The following is a 20422-nucleotide window of genomic DNA, read 5'->3' as shown; positions in this document are numbered from 1 at the left end:
GCTGGGGTAAAAATCATACAGAATTTGGATGGAAGTAAAAAGTCGCCTTTCATTCCTTTTAGATTTATTTTGTAGAAACCACATTTTTATCAGTTTTGCTCTCTGCTCAATGAGAAATGACAGCTACTCAGAATGGTCTGTGGGATGGAGGAACAGAAAATATCACATTAGTGCACTCTGATTTGTCTCAGGATTTGTGGCAGGATTTTATGGTGTGACAAAAATATTACCTGCCCTCATCTCCTGTAGAGATTAAGTTAATCAGCCCAGGCTCAATCTTGCTCCCTTGTAAGGACAGGCAAGAGAGACTTTGACAAGATTCCATGGTTGTGGCAATGGTCCAGACAGCCCTGGCTCTCTTTCCTCTTTGGTTAAGATTTGTTTTCTCCCATGTTCTTAATCCAGAGGAAAATCATTTTTGAGTATATGTATCAGTCTATTGTATCCTGTTTGGGTTGGGGGTGATTTTCTCAGGTTCTGGAGTGCTATGTAGGAAGAATGGTATTAGGGAGGAGTTTACTTATTCTTTTGATGTAGCTGGAGAAGTTGGTAGAAGAGTTGCTTTTACAATTATTTCTTAGTATTTTAGTATTTTTTATCCTTATGATTGCAGTATATGAGCTTGGTAAAAATACACAATGTTGTAGAAGTTGAATACCACTGTTTTATGAAGTTCTGCCCTCTGTGTCTCATGCTTTAGCAAGTGTATTAGGAATGCATGTGTCATGCTTGAGCAATGGAAATGTTGGGAAAAAACTTCTTTCTTGGTGTATGGAGTCAGTAGCTCTAGTTTTCCTCAAACCTTAGTCTCAAAGCTTGAAAAGGAACAAAGAAAAACTTACTTGCATGCCCCTGACTATCTTGTAAACGTGATAAATCACAACATCTTTGGACTTCCTTGAAACTGAAAATGTTGGATCATCTAATGGATTTCTAACACTTCCTCTTCTCCTCTAGTCTTGATATATTGTACTTGAAAACCCCAGATAAACCAGCTTATATTGTTGCAGTATGACATGTGGTAAAATCCTTACTGATTATAATGAAAGAGACTTGCAGTTTGTAGAAATCCACCCTTAAGTTTTCATGGACAAGCCTTGGTTTTGTTCTGTCATTTCAGTACTGGAATGTGGAACCATGCTTTCATGTAGATTTTTGGTTTTATAGTTACAACTTTGTTTTTTCACATGCAGTCTAAAGCATTCAGGATTTTAGTCATGATTCTGCTGTGGTGTCAGAAAAGGTAAAAAGAGTATTTAGAGATTTGGTTTAAATCAGAGAACTGTAGAATGGTTTGGGTTGGAAGGGACTTTAAAGATAATCTCGTTCTACCCCCCCTGCTATGGACAGCCACTTTGCTCTAGAGCAGGTTGCTCAAAGCCCTGTCCAGCTTGGCTTGAAGACTTTCAGGGATGGGACATCCACAACTTCTCTGAAAGCATCTATTGGGAGAGAATTTTTGACCTGAAAGTAGTCACTATTAGTGACTTGAATATATACTTAAACATTCTGTATTAATTAAAATTGTGTTATTCGTGGCATTGTCTGTATATGCTACTATTTTTCCTTCAGGTGGGTTTTGAAAGACAGCTTGTCTCTTCACACTTCAAAAAAAATTGCTTAAAGGTAACGGGTAAAACATGTTTTTTTATATTTATAAATTTAATTCATTGGGTTCTGAACTCTGGAAACAATTTGTTAGCAGAACTGTTTTGTTCTACATTAACAGTGAATAGCTCCCAAAAATGTGGAAAACTTGCCGTTTTGTTCCTGTTAGTTACAAAATCCTGTTAATTCTTATGAATCTAAGTGGTTGGAAATAGAAATAACTTGTTTATATCTAAAATAATTTTAATGGAATTTTATAACCTGTTTTAAAAATAACATTATTTGAAAGTAATTTTTGTGAGTGTATTCATCATGGAAAAAAGAACAAATATAAAAATACATTGGATTATGCATACAGACATCTTTTTTATTGAAAGTGAAGTTTTTATTTTAATTGATGCACAAAAACGTCTATGGGCTTCACCAGGGTTTGCAATACAAAACTGCCTAATGATGCACAAATTCTTAAATAGCATTAAGTTCTTGTTTAGTTGCATATTTCAAATATCTGCTTGACGTGTGATTGCTTGTGCTGGAATGTTTATTGCAGAAATGTAGTGAGAGCTCTGACAGGAGATTGTGCAATCAAAGAAGCTTCTCAGAGTTGATTCCTTGCTTCAATTTGCTCAACTTCCCATATTTTTTGTTTTGCAGACTGGTTAGCATGTGACACTAAAGGAAGGCATATTGCTTTACAAATCAGTATTTCAGTTTTTACAGAGTTTTTTTAGTATAATTCTTTCATAATCTTCATTTTGGGACTTTTCTCATGGCTATTTGCCTCTAATTGTAGAAGTGTTTTGACTTGTAGAGTTTTAGGGAAGAATTTCCCTTTTGGTGGTGGGGAAGGGGAGATTTTGTGCAGTGTTTCCAGACTGCTAGAAAAATGATGATGTTCCCAGTCTTTCTTGAAAAGTTATTCAATTAATTGTCTGTACTCTGTTTAAAAAAATAAGTACTTTTGTTCTCAGCATCTGTTTCCAGTCCCTGGATTATTTTTCTGTAGGGTGGATTTTATTACTACCAGAGGGGATTTTTTCCCTTGCTACACCTTTTTAGAGTCTTTTTGTAAAGCATAATTATTGAGCTAATATAATCTCCAGAGACCACGCTGTCAAAGCTAAAGACAGAACTTTCCTTTTTATTGTTGTATAGTTTATTTTTTATATCTGTAGTTAGCATTTAGTTATGTTTGCAGCAAACATCGTCTGGGTCAGATGACAGCAGGTTCAGTATGGCTACTAAGTTATTGTTGCTTTTCAGAAAAGTTAGTATCCTTTCCAGTGAATATTGCATCCTTTAATGGCAGTATTTTTTGTTTGTTTTTCATAGCAGAGGTATCACTTTTCAGGCAAAAGGGTGGTGGGAGATCTAGAAGCAGCAATTTTAGCTATTGATGGGAGAATTTGCTCTAGTTTTAGTGTAATGTAAAGCTGAGAGATCTAAAGTTGCTTTACATATTTGACAACTTTTACAAGAGCTAAAGCAATTTTATTGATGTTGTTTGCAATAATTCCTATTAACATGTTGGTGTCTTGCTAATTCACATCTTGCCCAAATGACAAAGCCTTACTTTTGGAAATCAGGTTTCATTTCATGGATACCTGCCTGGAAAAAAATCTCGAGGCAGGCAGCAATTTCCTAGGCAACAGATGTGCAGAGGTTTCTGCTTCCTTTGGTAAATACCACTGTTTCTTAATGGAGTTGTGCAGTTTCTTTTCTTTTGTTGAAGTCTTTACTCGACTCCTTACAGGTTGCTGCAAAAGAAGCCTTAGACTTTTGAGTTGGGACTGGACCAGTTTGTCTTCATTCTTTCCTATCTCTGATCTGTCTTTATACATTTTGTCGAAGGGAAGTTATGTACCAGTATTTGCATCCATAGTGTTAATTTTTATCCATGTTACTTTTGCTTTCTAATGAGCGTTTCTTAGAGTGTTGACTCCCGTTGATCTAAATTGGTAGTTTTGAGTGTTTGTGTTTCAAATGAAAAGGCTGGGACTCCCAAATCAGAACAGCAGATCTCTCTGCTGCCTGTGGAAGAATCTGCCCTCACAGGATAGCCAAGAAACCTGTGGGGACCTCAAAGAGCATTTGCTGATGTAATTTACAAGTGATGTTTGGCTTTAAAAAAAAATTGAATAGTTACCTTATATCTTAGTATCTTATATCTTAGTTGAAGGAAGAGGGCTTGCCTTATATTTTTGGTTAGTGCCATAACATAGGAAAGTGGAAAGGATGTGAAGTCACTTTTTTCCACCACGAGGTATTTCTGTGGATAGCGTGTCAGGTTGTGTGCTCATCTCCAGTTGCAGTTGTTACAGTAGCTGGGAACTCTAGACCTGTGAGGCATTTCCTAATGCCAAGTGCTGCAGTGGCTGTGGGATGCTGCTCCCATGGTGACAAACATCAGTTCTCCTCCAGGATTCTCCAGGACTCCTACTTCTTCTAACACTATTTAAATATATATGTTTCAGATGTACTTGTGTTGATCACATTTAATACAGTTTTCTTGAAAAGGATGGTTTTCTAATGGAATGAAGCTGCAAGGATCCAGTGGTCTCACTTGCTGTGAAATGAATCAGTATAATTTGACTTAATGACAATCAGCTTTTACTCCTATTACACATCTTCCTGAACTATTTTCAAATTATATGGTACCTGTTTTCTGTCTAGATTTTACTGAAATTCATTCTTGGTGCTATATTGGTCTATGTTCTTCATCATCCTTGAAAACACTGCTCTCTCATCTGATGGCTGTTCCTAAAGATGCAATACTAAGAGGAATTAATTCTGATGACAAATTGAAATAATAAAGAAGTAATGTAATAAATTGAAGTTTGTATGTAAAGACTATTGACCACAAGAAATTATGCTATTGTAGTAAAATTAATGTTGTAATATAGTGTTAGAATTTGGAGTGGAAAGAAACATTTTCTGGAATGCATCTTCAAACAATGTCAGTTTTCCATAATTTTAGACATAAGATAGTCTCACGAATAGGAATCATTCAGAACAGATCTAGTGATTCAAAATTTCTCCATCTAGTCAGTGGACAGAGAGGGGCTGCAGTGTGAATGATCTATGACTTACCTTCTCTTTTAGCGAAAAACTGATGAGGTGTGTAGTGGGTGCTGGCAGTACTCCTGCATGCTTACTGTATATAGGTTGATTTCACAGATTTGCACTACATTTTGTTTTAATTTATTTTAGGAGATGCTTCAGGTGGTAAGATACATTGCTGGAGTGAAGAAACAGCACCATCTAGAACTGCTTGTGAACAAAAATTACTAATTAGAAAAATTAGTAATGCAAAATTACTACTTGCATGTATATCTGTCTGTAGACTTGCACCTGAGGTTTTCTAAAGTGCTAATATGGATATAACAATATTGAGAGGCCTTTTGGCTCTGGTGTTAAGTTTCAGTGGGTATTTTCATGTATGTGTTTATGTATATCAATATAATTTGAGATACTTGTATTGATTTTGAATCTGGTGAGTCATGTAGGAAATGTATATTCCAGGAATTTGTCAATACAAGTGTTGAACAGCTACTGTTGGAACAGAAGGCAAGTAAATGTACTTATACATGGTAGCACACAGAATGTGGGTGAAGTTTGCAACTAAACTTTGAATAACCCTTCAAAATGGTCAAAATGAAAGCAATAATCCATATGCTTTCAATAATGCTGCCTTGAATTTTCAAGATCTCCTTATTTAGGTGTTAAATCTTCACTGAGTCAAACTCTTTGCTCTTTATTGAGGTAACCCCACTCCCAGTATTTCTTTTTGAAAGGCTATCTGGTTAAGCAAATTCACAAGAGCTCCTAGGAGTATGCTAGGAAGGAAGGAGCTCTATAGAGTTCTGTCATGCTGAGTGATGAATCAAGGGCCTTTTACTCAGGCTCATATGTCAGTTTGTGTACTTCGCCTGTTCTAACAATTTAATGAAAATTCTTAAGTGAAGTGCTTTAATTCTGTCTACATTGTCTTGTCCACTTTAAAGATGAAGTCTTAAATTGCAATTTTCTCTTTTTTGGACAGCAAGATTAATCAGCGTGATTAGCTTAAAATGTAACAGGATCTTTTGTGTGCTTGATTAGAGATAGATAAATGTAGCACTGATGGCATAGTTGACCAGAGAATTATGTGTGACAGGACATTATTGTGAATTGTGCAAAACAAGGTGAATCAGGTTTGTTGATTTGATAGTAAGGGGAAAGAACATAGTGCTATAGAGTTAGAAAAATGGCTACAATACAGGGAACCAAAATACAGATAGTTAAGAGTTGTAGATCTTAAGACTTACTTTTGTCTATTTGAAAAAGGAAAAGTGATGAAGAGTTTAAACGTGGGCAACTGCCAGTCTGTCCAAGGAATGCAAATTTTGTGTGCTGGTAATACTCATTAAGTATTGTTTTTAGTGCTTTGAATGCTAAATAGATAGTAAAATAATCAAGTGTCTCAATAACAAAGTTTCACATTAATTTCATGCATTTTTATTTGTAATAGATGATACTGCATTATAATGAAATGTGTATAAATCAAATTTCAAAATACAAAACTGCTATAATTGTCCCCTGATGTCGATAATTTACTGCATTTTCTACTTCATATCACTTATGAATCTTGAGATAAGTTATGCTAAATTGGAATTGGTTGATAGTGTATATTTTCAAACACTCCTATAAAATTATATTAATATTAATGGATACATCTGAATGAAACCAGCATTGCATAATTGTACTGAGTTTTGAGATTAGGAAGTGTAGTAGCAGAGTGAAGAACTCTAGTACAGTCACAGTAGTACTGGCAGTTTGATGCATTAAAACTTCGGAATTAAGTATAGATCAAAATTTGCAAAAAATCCAGTTAATATGAAACTGCTTAAGACAAACTGAAGTAAACCAGTCCATTTTAGATGAATCAAATGAAAAGAAGTTGTATGCTATGTTATGCTAACATAACAACCTGAGAAATTCGGTGTTAATAGATTGTATAGTTAATTTGTGTGTTAATAGTAAGTTTTATTTTTCAGCATTCTGTATTTTTAGTACAACTGAAGGAAAGTAATGGCAATCCACTTGTATGGATAGATGAATAGATGGAAAGCTGGTGATCAGTCTTTTCAGAACAGATTGGTTTAACAGGTGTGTGGTATTTCACAGTCCTAAGGGATCTAAAATGGTAAATAATGATTAATTTATGATAGTAGAGCAGTAAAAAGTAAAGATCTAGCAAAAAAGAAGAAATTAATAATTTGTACCTGGCTGATTAAAAGTGGTAAATAAAATTAATCTTTGAATGTTGATTGAGTGCATGGGAGAAAAACCTCTCATCTTTATGGACTTACGTTGAACTAGCTTTGATTTGTAGTGGCTAGTTTTGTGAAAGAATCAATCTAGTACATAGTGACTATAAAAACTAAGCAGACATTTCAGTGAAGAATTGAAAATATAATGAAGCACAGAACAGGAGCTGCTGTAATGCATTGTGTAGCTACGGTGTGCTCACAACTTAAATAGAATGTGCAGTTTCTCCACATGTGCCCCAGTTAAAAAGTTCATAGTGGAAATAAATCACCAGAGGGTGCTGATGATAGGAATTGAAATAGCTTTCATACAAAGATAATTAGAAGAGATTTGGCCAATGGTGAAATGCTGCAAGTATGTAAAGCTGTGTCTTGGGGGAGATGGGTAAAGAGTCATTGTCCCTTTTTTGCTTGAAGAGTGGTAAGCTCGAGATGAGGTACACCTCCATATAGCCTATAGTTGGTGGAATTCATATCTGTGCAATGCTGTAAATGCAAGAAAATAAAACAGGCAGAGAAAACATTTAGACAAAAATCACCAAAGAAAATGCTGCCTAGGAAAATTTTATCGTAGTAAACTGTGATAGTGCCATTTCTGGCTCACACATACAGCTGAGCAGTGCTTGCTCATATCTTCTTTTCTGGACACTCTTATTGTCACCTCCAGAGCCAGTCTATGCATCTAGACTAACCTTTGGTTTTATTTGGTATAACTGTACCTTTTAAACTTTCAAAATGGTGTAGTAATGAATTAAATTAAACCAACAGAATATGTGGAATTGTTGGTTTTGTAAGGAAGAACTCTGTAATGACTCACTATTGTGCCTTCTTTAAAATTTAAGGATCAAATGAGGTCTTTTAAAGAGATAATGAAATTATTGATGATTTCATTGAATGAATGTGGTATAGAAAAGGCTGTATCAGACCATGAAACTGATTGAAGAACATTAGAAATGAAGTTTTTCTCCTGTTCTTTTTAAATCACCTCTGAAATACTGTTACCATGTAAGTGGAGGTGTAAACCAATTTATTTTAGTAATCTAATTTAGCTGTTAAGGAAAATGTCTGTGTAGGCCTGAAAGCTAAACAGGAAAATTGGTCTGTGATGACAAAGTAAGGTAGAGCTTAGTGTTAGCTGAAAATACCTCTAAGCCACAGTATATATTTCCAAGAAGTATGCAATGTGTTGTATTTAAAGATGATGCATACATGGCACCCATCCAAGTGGAGGAAAAATCCATCATAAAATTGAGGCTGCCTTATTTTAATACAGTGCATGGAATGATTGGAGGTATGGTTGCCTATTATAATGACATCTTGTCATAATTTAAGAGGAGAAGAGTATGGCTGCTATAGGTCTTGATGGAAAGATGATGTCCCTTCCTTTCTGTATTGGCAAAAAAGTCAGATGACATATTGAAAGATTGACCGAGACGGAATGAAGAAAGGTGAGAGATGAGCTATCTCTGCAGCCGCTGGCAATAATGATCATGTCTCATTTAGACCTTACCCTGTCTCTGCAAGCCATTATTTCTACAACTCCACAGTACGTTCCCATCTTTCTGACCCTCACTACTTTGAACCAGCACTCACTTTGAGCTTGTATACTTCTCCCTGTTTGTCCACTAGTGATACCATTTAAAAATAGCTGTGCTTCTGTGCTTCCCTTAGTGCTGGGACAGCTTGTAGTGTTTGCAAGTTCTGCTTTAGCTAATGTAAGTGAAATAGGCTGTTTCATGTTTTATACTAGGTATCCCAAGTATTTTACTTCCATTAATTATGATTCCATAAAATTGCTTCAAGCTTAGTCTTGCATTTGCAGTCTGACAATAAAATATTACCAAGGTCTTTTTTTTCTTTAGAAACTTACTTCAATTGAAGAAAATAATTATTTTGAGAGTTGAGGATTTGCAAGTCTCTTAATTATAGAATATTACCCATCCTCACCTTTTTTTAAATGGAACTTTTGAACCAGGTTAGTTTATTCTGTGGAAGAGCCTTTTAAATAAGCAGTTCTTGGCATGTAGCTTCCTTTGATATTGTTTGCATGATCTTGAAATATGATTTGAAATGAATGGAAGATCAAGAGCTTGAATCTGTATTTCAGAGTTGTTTAGTTAAGTATTTTAATTGATAGAGTTCATATCTAAGAACTGGAAGGTGAAGAACAGGACAGGGAACATTGTACATGGTGAATTCTGAATTAAACAGTATTGAAATTTGCTTTGCTTGTTAAAAGTGAATGTGTATACTTTTTCCCATCTTTAAATTAAAACTTTTAAAAATAACACAACAAAATACCTAACATGTCTTAGACACCAAGGAAACCATGAAGTTTTCTCTGCTTTATATTTCTTTAGGTATGGACTTATATTTTAGTATTTTGAAAGAAAAAGCATGATAGAAAAGTAAGATTGATGTTATAAATTTAAACATTTTACAATTTTTTTGGTATATTTTTGTATTTGGTGTTTAAAACTTCCCTTCCTAGAAAGAAAAAGAGTGAATTTTGGCTTTTGAAGCAAGCCCTGAATAGAAACAGATAATTGCACAACCCCAGAGACAACCAGGATTTGAGATTTTTGTGCTTCTGCTTGGCATGTGGAAGTTTTGTGTTAGCTCTGAACCTGGATAAATCAATTGACTTTACAGATTGGAAGGCTTCACAGCACATTGAACCCCAGATTTTGACAGTTCGTTGCCATCTCTAATTTGCTTTTAAAAACCACTGGATAGGATCCAGCAGCCTCCTAGCTGGTGTTTTCCTACTGCTTCACATAGTATGGAGATAAATGCGCAGAAGCTACTGGTGGACTTTGTACTGCTGTGCAAGCAGTTATTGTGGTTCTCTGTTGAATTTATTCAACAGAACCAAAGAATTTTTTTTCCTGGATTTTGTGGATATTTACCATGTATCTTTGGAAAAGATGTCTTTTAGTAGTTTGCAAAGTATTTCTCACTAAGTTACAGTTACCCTGCCTGCATAGCTTTATTTCTGCATTTGTCTTGAGTCCAGATTGTTTTTGGCCTCTTACTCTCTTATTTCTACTACTGACTGATTTAATGTTGTTTCTTAGCTATTTGCTTTCTTTTTTCATCATCAGTGTCAGTTCAAAAAGATGATCTTTTAATGCACAAAGTGCAAAACCTGACTTTATTTTAGAGAAGTGAAAGACTGTGATGCTTTTCTTGATTTGTATAGTTTCCATTTTAGCATATCTTAGTTCAAAATGAGCCACTGTAGGCAGAGGTAGCTTAAAAAAAGTTATGTTTTTATGAAATGGACAATTTTAATAATATTCAGCCTTTGAAGTAATTCTGATTTACCTTGCAGCTACCCGTTTTCAAATTCTAGCATGATTTTACTGCTTATTATATCTGAAGTAAATAATTTTTATCTCACCTACTTTAAAACTGAAGACTGCAAGCCAAGAAATAATTTTGATTTTGGTAACACTTGGGATTTTTTTATAGTTAACAGTCAGTCCTAAAGACTAAGGTGAAAAATACGTTTGAATTTGAAGTGAAAGATCAAAGACTAATATTTCAGTCTAAATGAAATGTGTTCTCAACTATATATTTCTGGAAAATAAGCTTTCAAAAAGCTTATGGTCTAGCTTTTGTTCAGGCATAGTTACTTGATATACTTAACAAAGACTGATGGATCAATTTTCAATTCTTAAAAAAGGATAGAAAAATCCTTTTAAAAGCTGAAAGCAATCAAATTAGGTCTAGTCAGATCTGAACTGATCAAAGATATGACTGGTCTAATATCTCACTCCAAGCAGGTTAAAAATAGGTAACATAAACACCTAGCTATGAATGGACAAGTAAATAGCAGTACAGTCTCTGGCATGCTTTGGTAACATCCATGAATTTTTATTTTAAGACCTTTGTCTCTGTTTTTGCAGTTGTCACTTACACAGTACTTACCTGACAGAGAGAAAGGACTTCCCAATGCACTTTGATTCTTTGTTACATAATTCCTAGAATACTTGATCATTTTTCAGTCAAGGTTGTATCTGTGGTTTTCAGCCAAAAAACTGGGTTTAATCTTTCTCCTAGAAGATGCTACCCATTGAGGAGTCATTTGTACCTAGTGACAAACTTAGACTTAAACTGTAAGTCATAAAGGTCACAGCACTTTACAAGACCTTAAAACTATCTCCTTATTTTTTGTATTTTTCTATTGTTTTTTTTTTTTTTTTTTTTTGTTTGCTTTTGTTTTGATAGGGTTTTATGCTGTGATAGTAGTGCCAGATGGGCTCGTGGTGTTTGTTTCTAGATTTAAGTTGGAATGTATAAAGCCAAAATCTTGTTCATGAGCATTCACGCTGAATTCAATGGATAAAATTCAGGGGTTTTATTCTGTGAATTAATTTACTGTCATTGTCCTATTTGCCAGTTGCTATTTCATGTTCAAGTACCTACTGTGTGATGCACTGTGACTTTTTAATATTACTGAACTTCATTAGAACTGCTATTTGTTCTTTTTGTATTTGAAAAAAGTAATTATTTTCATGTAACTATGGAGCTAATTAGGATAATAATACATAGAAGTATATGGAATTAAATTTTGATGAGCCTCATGGAAGTGAAGGAGTAACAGCTGTTTCACATAACTGCTAACAGTCATTAAATAAATGTGAATGATTTCATTTGCATGGAAGATTGATAGGGACAACTGGGTTTTTATCTTGGCCCTTCAGTTAGCAGCATGTATAATTATTTTTCAAAATACTTAATTTTGTTTGTTGTTTTGTTTGGTTTTTTTCAGGATGGATTAGATGCTTTGGTATATGACTTGGATTTTCCTGCCTTAAGAAAAAACAAGAACATTGATAACTTCTTAAACAGGTGTAAGTATTTAATGTTTAATTTACTAAATAATAGAAGTCTGTAATATCAAAAAGAAAGCATCTGTTCTACCTCTTTGAAAAGCAGCTAGGGATTTGGAGTGCATTGGGTTTTTGGGTGCAAATTGTTTTGAGTGCAAGACTCTTATTTATTGGATGCAAGAGTCTTATTTATTTATTTCCCACTGCGAAGTGACAGCTGTCTATGCAAATCTCAACCCCAGCAATTGAATGTCCAATCTGTTGCCCCTGTAAGTGGCACAAAGCCTTTTAAGAGAAAGGCCTCTTGTCTTTGTTAGGGCAACTCCCTGGATTCCCATAATTTGTTTTCTAGTTTCATGTACTAAGATATCATAAGCAATTTACAGTAAAATGGCATAGTGTTGTGTACAATGTCAGGGAATCATATTAAATATTTGTTCACTAACAGGCTGGAGCATTATTTTGTAAGCTTTTGGGTTTTTTAGTATAAAGGGTCTCTTTTCATGAAAATCTTATACTGCATAGCTGATATATTTACTTGTGTATGCAGCTGATGTGTCTGCAGATTTCTCTGCATTTACTCTGTATTTTTCCACTGACAGATTTCCTGCACATTATACTCTATAATAACATTTTAAAGTAATAAAGTTGATTTTTTAAATAGAAATAATAGTTTCATAATTTTAATAATTTAAAAAAATCAAAACACAAAGAAAACCCCAGAAAGGCATTTGTGATTCAAAACTTTTCTGAAGGCTGCCAAACGGACAAATTCTGAAGACTGTGGCAGAAATGTTTGCTGATTGCAGATTTGCTTCTGCCTGTAGACTAAATGGGCAAGACTTGAAATTAAGCTAATACTGTTAGACTTTTACAGGCTTAAGCAATTCAATTGAATTCTACAACAAATGTTTTTTGTGGTAAATATAATTTGACTAAAATAATTTTTGTCTTTGCTTTGAAATTTGTTTGGAGATTTTATTTGTTTTCATGGTATTTTCAAATAGTGTATTGGGTGCAACTATAACCTGTGATAGTGAATTTTGTGCTGATTATTTTACATTAATCCCTAATTGTGTGAATATTTGAGTCCACTAGATCCGTTTGATGGCTCATTTGCACATAAGCTGGTTACTGAAAGCCTAAGCTCAAATGTTCTGTTTAACTTTTCACAGTTCAAACTGTATTGATACCATATGCTGAATTACATGCACATTTTGTATACTCAGTTATTTACTGAGAAGGTGTGGTGAAACTCTTGGAGAAAAGAGAAGTTTTATCAGGCAAAGGAAATACTCATTGCAACAGATGATTTGAATGTAATTTTTATGAGTAGTGAAATCATTAGTGAGTCTCAAAAAGCTTCACTTTTGCAATTGGGGCTGAGTGAAAGAAAACTTTTACAGCCTGATAATGAATATCTTTTAGGTATAAATTATATATTGTGTAAAATGTGACTTGAAGTAATCTGAAGGTGGAGAATACAACACATTACTTCTCTTCAAACTGCTTTTGAAACATTAACTTGCAGTGTTTGCTGAAATATGAAAGCAAGCTGTGGATGTGAGAGTAGTGGCATTAGAGGGAATTGTGAAGTCTAGTTTGCCTTGAATTTATATTAAAAAATAAAAAAGACATTTCCATGTTTGATTTCATTAGAAGACTTTAAAATATCTTTTTGCAGTATTGGAATGCCTGGTTTGCAACATTATTGCAGAAATTTAAAATAAATTTCTAGATGACAAAATGGGAGTTTGCTTCCTTTATTTTGTGGACTAATTGCCCTATGAACCATTCCTTATCCTCTCTTTACTTCTCCCTAATTTTCATTGTATATTTGTGGAGCCTCCAAAATCTGCCTTTACTGGTTGAGGTTGTGAACATGACTTTTGCAAATGCAGAACCTTGTTGTTTTGCTGCTATACAGAATTAAAAGAATGAAGAAATGTGTGTTGGACGTATCTAAGAACCCTGCTTTGCAGTGGTGACTCAGTTTATTTCAAGGCAGCATCTGAGCCTTGTTATAGCCAAAGTTCAGGGCAAGTTGGGAGAGGGTGATTTTTGCCATGGGAGCTACCCCAGCTGTTCATACAGCAGAAGCTGGGCAGGTCCTCCACTGCTCCTGGGAGATAAGGAACTGCCTATTGAAGTATATTGCAGCCTGATAATCTTTGTTTAACAGATCTTAGAATATGGAGGTCGAATTTCCACCACTTGTTACTATAACATGTTGTCTGAAGATAACTTAGTATGTATCTCAAGCAGTAAATTTCAATTTGCAACTAATCACAAGCTTGACTTGGGTTATTTAGAAATCCTTAGCTTAGGTTGCTCTTCAGATGTGTTTTCCTTAATTCTGCTTTGTTGATAGGCAAGGTTTGTGATTGAATACCATTTAAAGGATTAATATTGTGCCTAGGCTTTTCTATTCAGAAGAGCTGAACCTTTGTTGTGAGATTACTAGGCAGGAAGTTAGCAATAGCTAGAAAATTGCTGTCATCATAATTGTTGTATTTTAGTTCTGTTCAGTCTTGCTCCTCCTCTTCTGTAAGTCAGTTGTCAGCAGGGCAAATAAGGCAATGCTTTATTTGTTGGAACTACTGAATATTTTGATCCCTATGTGAAAGAATTTGTCAGAATTTAGAATTTTGCTGTAATTTACCTGAATAAATGACTGTGTTATGCTGCATTGTAAATGTTTGCTTTACATTAGATAATAATGCTGCAGAGTATTTATTCAAACAGAACTATGTTTGTTCCTCATGAGGTAATAAAATGTTACTGAAGTTTTATTGTAGATAGGCAGCTTTTGTTTCAGATTTTGGCCTGTGTAGGTAGAAATCTAATGATAATTTTCTGTCAGCTACTTTGTCACTTTTTAGCGTATTAACTTATTTATTTCTCATCTCTTTCCTTCCCCTGTCCTTACTTCTCTCTAAGCTTTGCTTTTAGGCCTAGAATACTATTTTTGAAAATAAAATACTGTTGCATTATTTTTTTATTAGAAGCATATCTGTTTTAGTAGAACTTCCTGGCTTTTAGAAATACTGAAGCATGAAGCTTTTCTACGTAGTCTCATGCCAGTGTTGACCCACACGGATTAAAATAGACTGTTTTAATCTTTTACCAAATTTGGAATTAGAATTAGAATATCTGCCCACTGGGAGTTTGTAAATTATTCTGGTTTATAGAATGACAGGTTTATATAAATAATTGCAATGATTCCCACTGCATGTTTTACATTAAAATCTACTTTTTTGAGTATTAGGAGTCATGAAAGTGCAGAAAAGCATAACTTTTTTAAAAAAATATTTTTTCAAGTGTCTTGTAGTGTATTTTCTTATACACTTTCCCAGTTGTGTTGCATATTTATTCAGAAATACTATTTTTATACAGATCAGCTTGCAAGCAGGATCATGCTGGCTATGAAATTTTTACATAGCTTTTTTTTTTTTTTTAGGTAATTGTTTTAAACAAAATTTCTAAATTAAGATCTCGTGTAATAGGATTGTACAGTGGAGTCATTGCATTAGGTTATATCAAGTCTTGCTAACTGGTTGCGAGAATAAGGTCATGGCAGGGAATTTTTCATTGGCAATGTAAATTCTTTGAGCAGCACTTCCTATAAAAACAATGAAAATTGAAGTTAGCGTTTAATATATATGAAATGTGAATTTTGTTCTATGCAGATAAAGACACAGTAAATAAAATGAGAGATCTGCGCATGAAAGCTGAAGATTATGAAGTGGTGAAGGTGATCGGTAGAGGGGCATTTGGGGAGGTTCAGTTGGTAAGTTAAGCTTCTGTTTGTATGTTTGATTGTATTCTGTAGTATTTGCTCATGCATCTGTTTCTCAGTATTGTGTTCAGAAGATGCAGTCCTAAATATTAAAGCCTTTGGCTCAGTGGAATTTTATTCCATTACATTTTATGGAAATGTTTTTGAAAATGTTCTATTTCAGTCCTGTCCAAGTGCACTAGTACTTGTTTTGCATTGTAATCTACTGTCTTAAAATGGAATGTGTATTCCTCATAATCAAGAAAATTAGCCTTTACCACTGTTTACATGGACACTTGAAGTCTTAAGGGCTGGAAGAGTTTCTGGTAGTTCAGGGACTACTCCAGATTTTTGTGGACAGCTCTCACAGATGAGAGATGTGTGTTGTTTGTGATAGGTTAGCAGCCAGGCTTGTTAATCCTGCTTTATTTAATCGAGTGCTGGTGGGAGAAACTGGAAATACAGCAACAAGTATAGACATCTGCTAGTGAACTCTGGAAAATGCTTATAGTTTTAACTTTATGGTATTTAACAATACTGCCAATAGTTGTCCTTTTAAAGGCATATACATGCAGATTATGTGACTCCTGTGCCTATGGACTTGCGTGTTGAAAAGTTCTAGCAAGTATTTTAAAAGTAATGCATTGTCAGATGTAATTAATTTTTGGATATACAGTATATAATCCTTTATAGTAATGTGAAGAGTCTTATAAAATGTGTTAAATGATAAAGCAGGAAAAGTAATGTTTTCAGTGATGTTCTTCATGTGTTAATATGGCAAACTAGTATGTTCTATATGTCACATTTGTTTTCTCAGGTAAGGCATAAATCGTCAAGGAGAGTGTATGCTATGAAACTTCTGAGCAAATTTGAGATGATAAAAAGATCCGATTCTGCATTCTTCTGGGAAGAAAGGGATATTATGGCTTTTGCTAATAGTCCTTGGGTTGTTCAGGTAAAATGATACTATTTTTAAAATACTGGCATTAGAGAATAGTTTGGTTGCAATATTGCATGACCTGGAATTGCACGTTTCGAAGTTTCTTTTTTGTTTTTTTTTGGTCTACTAGGGTATGCATGATTAAGATAAGCAATGCCATATTAAAGAGCAGGTATAACACTTGCTTCAAACTGTATTTTGTCACATTTACAAGATAAACTCTTCTCTTTATGACTAAAATTCTTTACCAGATATATTTTGGTGCATCTGCTCTGTGGATTTAAATCATCCAGCATACCAGAAAGACATACTTAGGACAGAGCTTCAGTATATTCTAATTTCTGCGTGTATCTTTGCAAATTATGCTTGTTCTTTTTTTTTTTCCTCATGTTAGTATTCTCACTGACAGTTTTTTGTGAGGTGCTGCTGCCTTTGAAGTTCTAAGGAACATGCCTGAACCAATCATTGAGCATTGTGGATGCACATGTCATCTTGTTAATTTAAACTGTTCTTACCCTTAAGCATGTAAATTCTTCTGTTAGGTTGGAATTACACAAACTCATTCAAGATTTACCCAAGTCAAATGGGTAACTGCTTTACTATCTGTCTGGGTGTAGTTGTGCAGAATAAAACTTAGGGATTTCATACAGTTTTAAATAAAGAAAAATCTGACTTGCATGACTCATGTTGAACAGAGGGCTGGCAACTTTAAGGGAAATATTTTTATTGTTCAAAGTTTAGGCTCATTTTCTATTTTATAAATAAATGTTGATAATAGAAAAATAATCATCTCCTGTTTACAAGTAAAATCAGGCAGATGTTTGCAACAGAGTAATTTCATCTTTGCATAAGAGTCAACTAACATCTCAATGTAGTGAGGATTCTTGGAAATTATCTCAAAATTCATTGCACCAAATTCACTAATCCTAATTTGTAACTAGAACTCTACTTCTTCCAGGGTAATATAAAGGGATGGAGGATCTGGCTCTAGAGGCTAACTTATTTTTAGGAGGTTTGCTGAGTGGTGCAGAGTTGTTGCAGTTATTGTAGCAATTCTGTTACTTTGGAAATCAGCTTGCGCAGAATTGCCTTTGATTGACCAACAAGCAAAATATTGAAGATAACTGGCTTATTTTTTGGTTTTTCTTTTTTGCAGTTATTTTATGCATTCCAAGATGACCGTTACCTTTACATGGTGATGGAGTACATGCCTGGTGGGGACCTTGTGAATTTAATGAGTAACTATGATGTTCCAGAGAAGTGGGCAAGATTTTATACTGCTGAAGTTGTACTTGCATTAGATGCAATTCACTCAATGGGTTTTATACACAGGTGAGGAAAAAATAAGATACTACGTAGAGTTGTTTATTTTCTGATGCTGCCAGAATTACTTCAGTTTAGGCAGTTTTAAAATTCAAGATACTACTTCTTTATTGTTACTCCATAATTACTCCATCTTAAAAATTGAAAAGTTGTTGCTATCAGAAACTCTAACTCTGAGGTGATATAGTCAAAGAAAAGGTTTTCAGTGGGCTGATGTTCCTCAGTTTGAGGAGCAGTAAAATTGTCCCACTTTTACCAAGACATAACAAGAACAAAAATGGTATGAGCATGTTTGCCCCAAAGTGGTTCTTTTCTTTTGATTAGGAAAAGCTGTTTAGGGAATCTGATCACAGTAGTATCCACTGTTAGGAATTAGGTCTCTGCTAGCCATTTGAAGCCTCAGTGGCCCATTAAACAAGAATCTATGAAAAATGTGAAGAAAATCTCCCAGCCATATGTTTTCTTGTGAAGGGCAAGATGGAACATTGAGATGCAGAGCAAAGGGATTAGTTTCATATTATGTGCTTGCCCTAAAGTGAAATGTAGTCACTTCTTGGATAGGCTGACAAGTTTTCTTTTTTATACTTGAACTTGTATCTGTTTCTAGCTTTTAGTTATATTAACTAAGAGCAGAAGAATAATTTTTTTCAACAGAAAATACAGGAAGAATTTGATTAGTGTGTAGTATACACTATAGTATATACATTTTCAGTTTGTAATCTGGTCACCAGATCAATGTTAGCATGTAAGCTTTTGCAAGAAAAGCGAACACAAAGCAAAATAAACTACTAATCCATTGCTTGAGTAGCATCTAGAACATCATTAATTATGTAGCTATGCTGCATCTAATGGGTAGATTATCTGGCTGAATGAACCACTTGTACGTGTGTATTGCAAGCTTTAGAAAGCAAGCATTAGAAGATGCCAACAGCACAGAGATGTTTAATAATGAAAATTTAGATTATTTTGACACCAGGAGATTTTTTTGGAATTTGTTTCCCCCTGTAGTTAATCTGTTCAACTCTGATTAATGCAAAGGGACCTATAAAAACATGGCCCTACTGCTTAATGGGTCAGAGACGGAGTGACAAAGGACATGGGAATGGCTGAGGCTGCTGCCTTTGCCCAGCCTTCATTGATAAGGTCTGCTTTCAGGCCTCTCAGGTCCTGTGCCCGGTGGCAGAGCTTGGGAGAGGAAAGCATTGCTCTGGCAGAGGAAGATCAAGCTGAGTCCCAGTTGTGCAAACTGGATATGCACATGTCCAGGGCACACGGTGGCACATGCCATGGGTGGTGAGGGAGCTGCCAAGTACCTTATGATACTGCTCTCTGTCACCCTGGGAGGTGTGTGGGAATTAGGAGATTCCTGATGACTGAAGGGAAGCAAATGGCACACCTGTCTCACCCCAAGAAGGGCTGGGAGGAGAGAGAAGAGCTGAAGGCTAGCCAGCCTAAGGGCAGTTGGATTAAATTGTGAGGAAACTGTTTCCAAGCATGTGGATGGGAAGGTGATTGTGAGCAACCTGCATGGATTTATGAAGGGTAATACATGCCTTCCCAAACAAGTTACCTTCCGTGTTGAGATGATGGACTTCACTGACGAGGCAGAGTATGTTTGTATTGACTTTAGCAAGGTTGTAGGTGTTGCTGGGTTAGAAAGGCACAGTTTGAATGGGTAGACCTCTCTAGATACTCCTTGTGAGTAGATTGTGCTGTCCAGCAACAGTCAGCTACCAGCAGTTCCCCAGAGGTTTGATGCCAGGATCAGCACCATCTCTGTTCATAACATGAACAGTGTTCAGACAAGATAGAAAGCCTTAGTTACCAGCTACCCTGCAGGAGTTTATAAAAAAGGTAGACCAGGATAGAAGTTGCATGGTGAAAAGATGAAAGGCAATGGATGACACAAGTTGCAGCAGGGGAATATCTAGCTATTCTTTAGGAGTTGTTTTTCCCACTATGAGGGAGGTCAAACAGTGCAAGAGAAAGGGTATGGATTTTTCATCCTCAAAAAAAGAAAACTTGCCTGGATTTGACCCTGAGTAACCTCATGTATGTTTGAAGTTCAGTCTGACTTTGCAGCTATACTTTGATCAGACAGCTGAGAGTCTTACAAAAATCCCTCCCCACCAATACAATTCTGTGAATTTACTGGTACATTTGCACTACATTTCATCTGACAGTTATGGCCAGAGTTCTCCTTTGAGGTCCCTGAAATATACTTTCTCCTGAAATTTGTGTTATGCTATCTTTTTAATTGTTTCTTACTGCTATTCTGCTTCAGTATGTTCAATGACATAAACATGCTGCACTTTACCAGTTACTTTATGAAACTTCCATAGTGGAAGTACTTGGAGAGTGGTATAAGTTAATACTTCTGTTCAGTCATGGGAAAATATTTGTTCACAATAATAGAATTTTGAAAATGACATTCAGTTGTTCCCTTGAAATAGAACTGGTACAGGAGAGAAGCTATGTTTGCAATACCTGTTTGACATAATCAGTGAGTGGTTTTTAGGAACTTGAGGTTCAAGATTAGTGTTAAGATCTATTAGAATTGGTTACTTAAGTCTGTATTCACACAATGGTTCTAGTTTTTAAAAATATTGTTGTTCAGCAGTCTCTG

At 35.0% G+C, this 20422-nt stretch overlaps 1 protein-coding gene across 3 annotated transcripts in view; it reads left to right on the top strand.

Moving 5' to 3' along the window:
- ROCK1 (Rho associated coiled-coil containing protein kinase 1) overlaps positions 1–20422 on the top strand; it is an 83099-nt gene that overhangs the window by 20226 nt on the left and 42451 nt on the right. For all 3 annotated transcript variants that reach the window (XR_002467409.3, XM_021551567.4, XM_021551566.4), the window contains exons 2-5: positions 11695–11776; positions 15445–15545; positions 16351–16488; positions 17630–17805. Coding sequence is in view for 2 of the 3 variants with exons in the window: in XM_021551567.4 (XP_021407242.2) it covers positions 11695–11776; positions 15445–15545; positions 16351–16488; positions 17630–17805 (497 nt within the window). In the remaining variant the exon portion in view is untranslated. The remainder of the gene's footprint in view (positions 1–11694; positions 11777–15444; positions 15546–16350; positions 16489–17629; positions 17806–20422) is intronic.

Source organism: Lonchura striata, chromosome 2 (assembly GCF_050655825.1).
Source record: "Lonchura striata isolate lonStrDom1 chromosome 2, ASM5065582v1, whole genome shotgun sequence".
NCBI lineage: Eukaryota > Metazoa > Chordata > Aves > Passeriformes > Estrildidae > Lonchura > Lonchura striata.
This window is presented reverse-complemented; position numbering and strand designations above follow the sequence as displayed.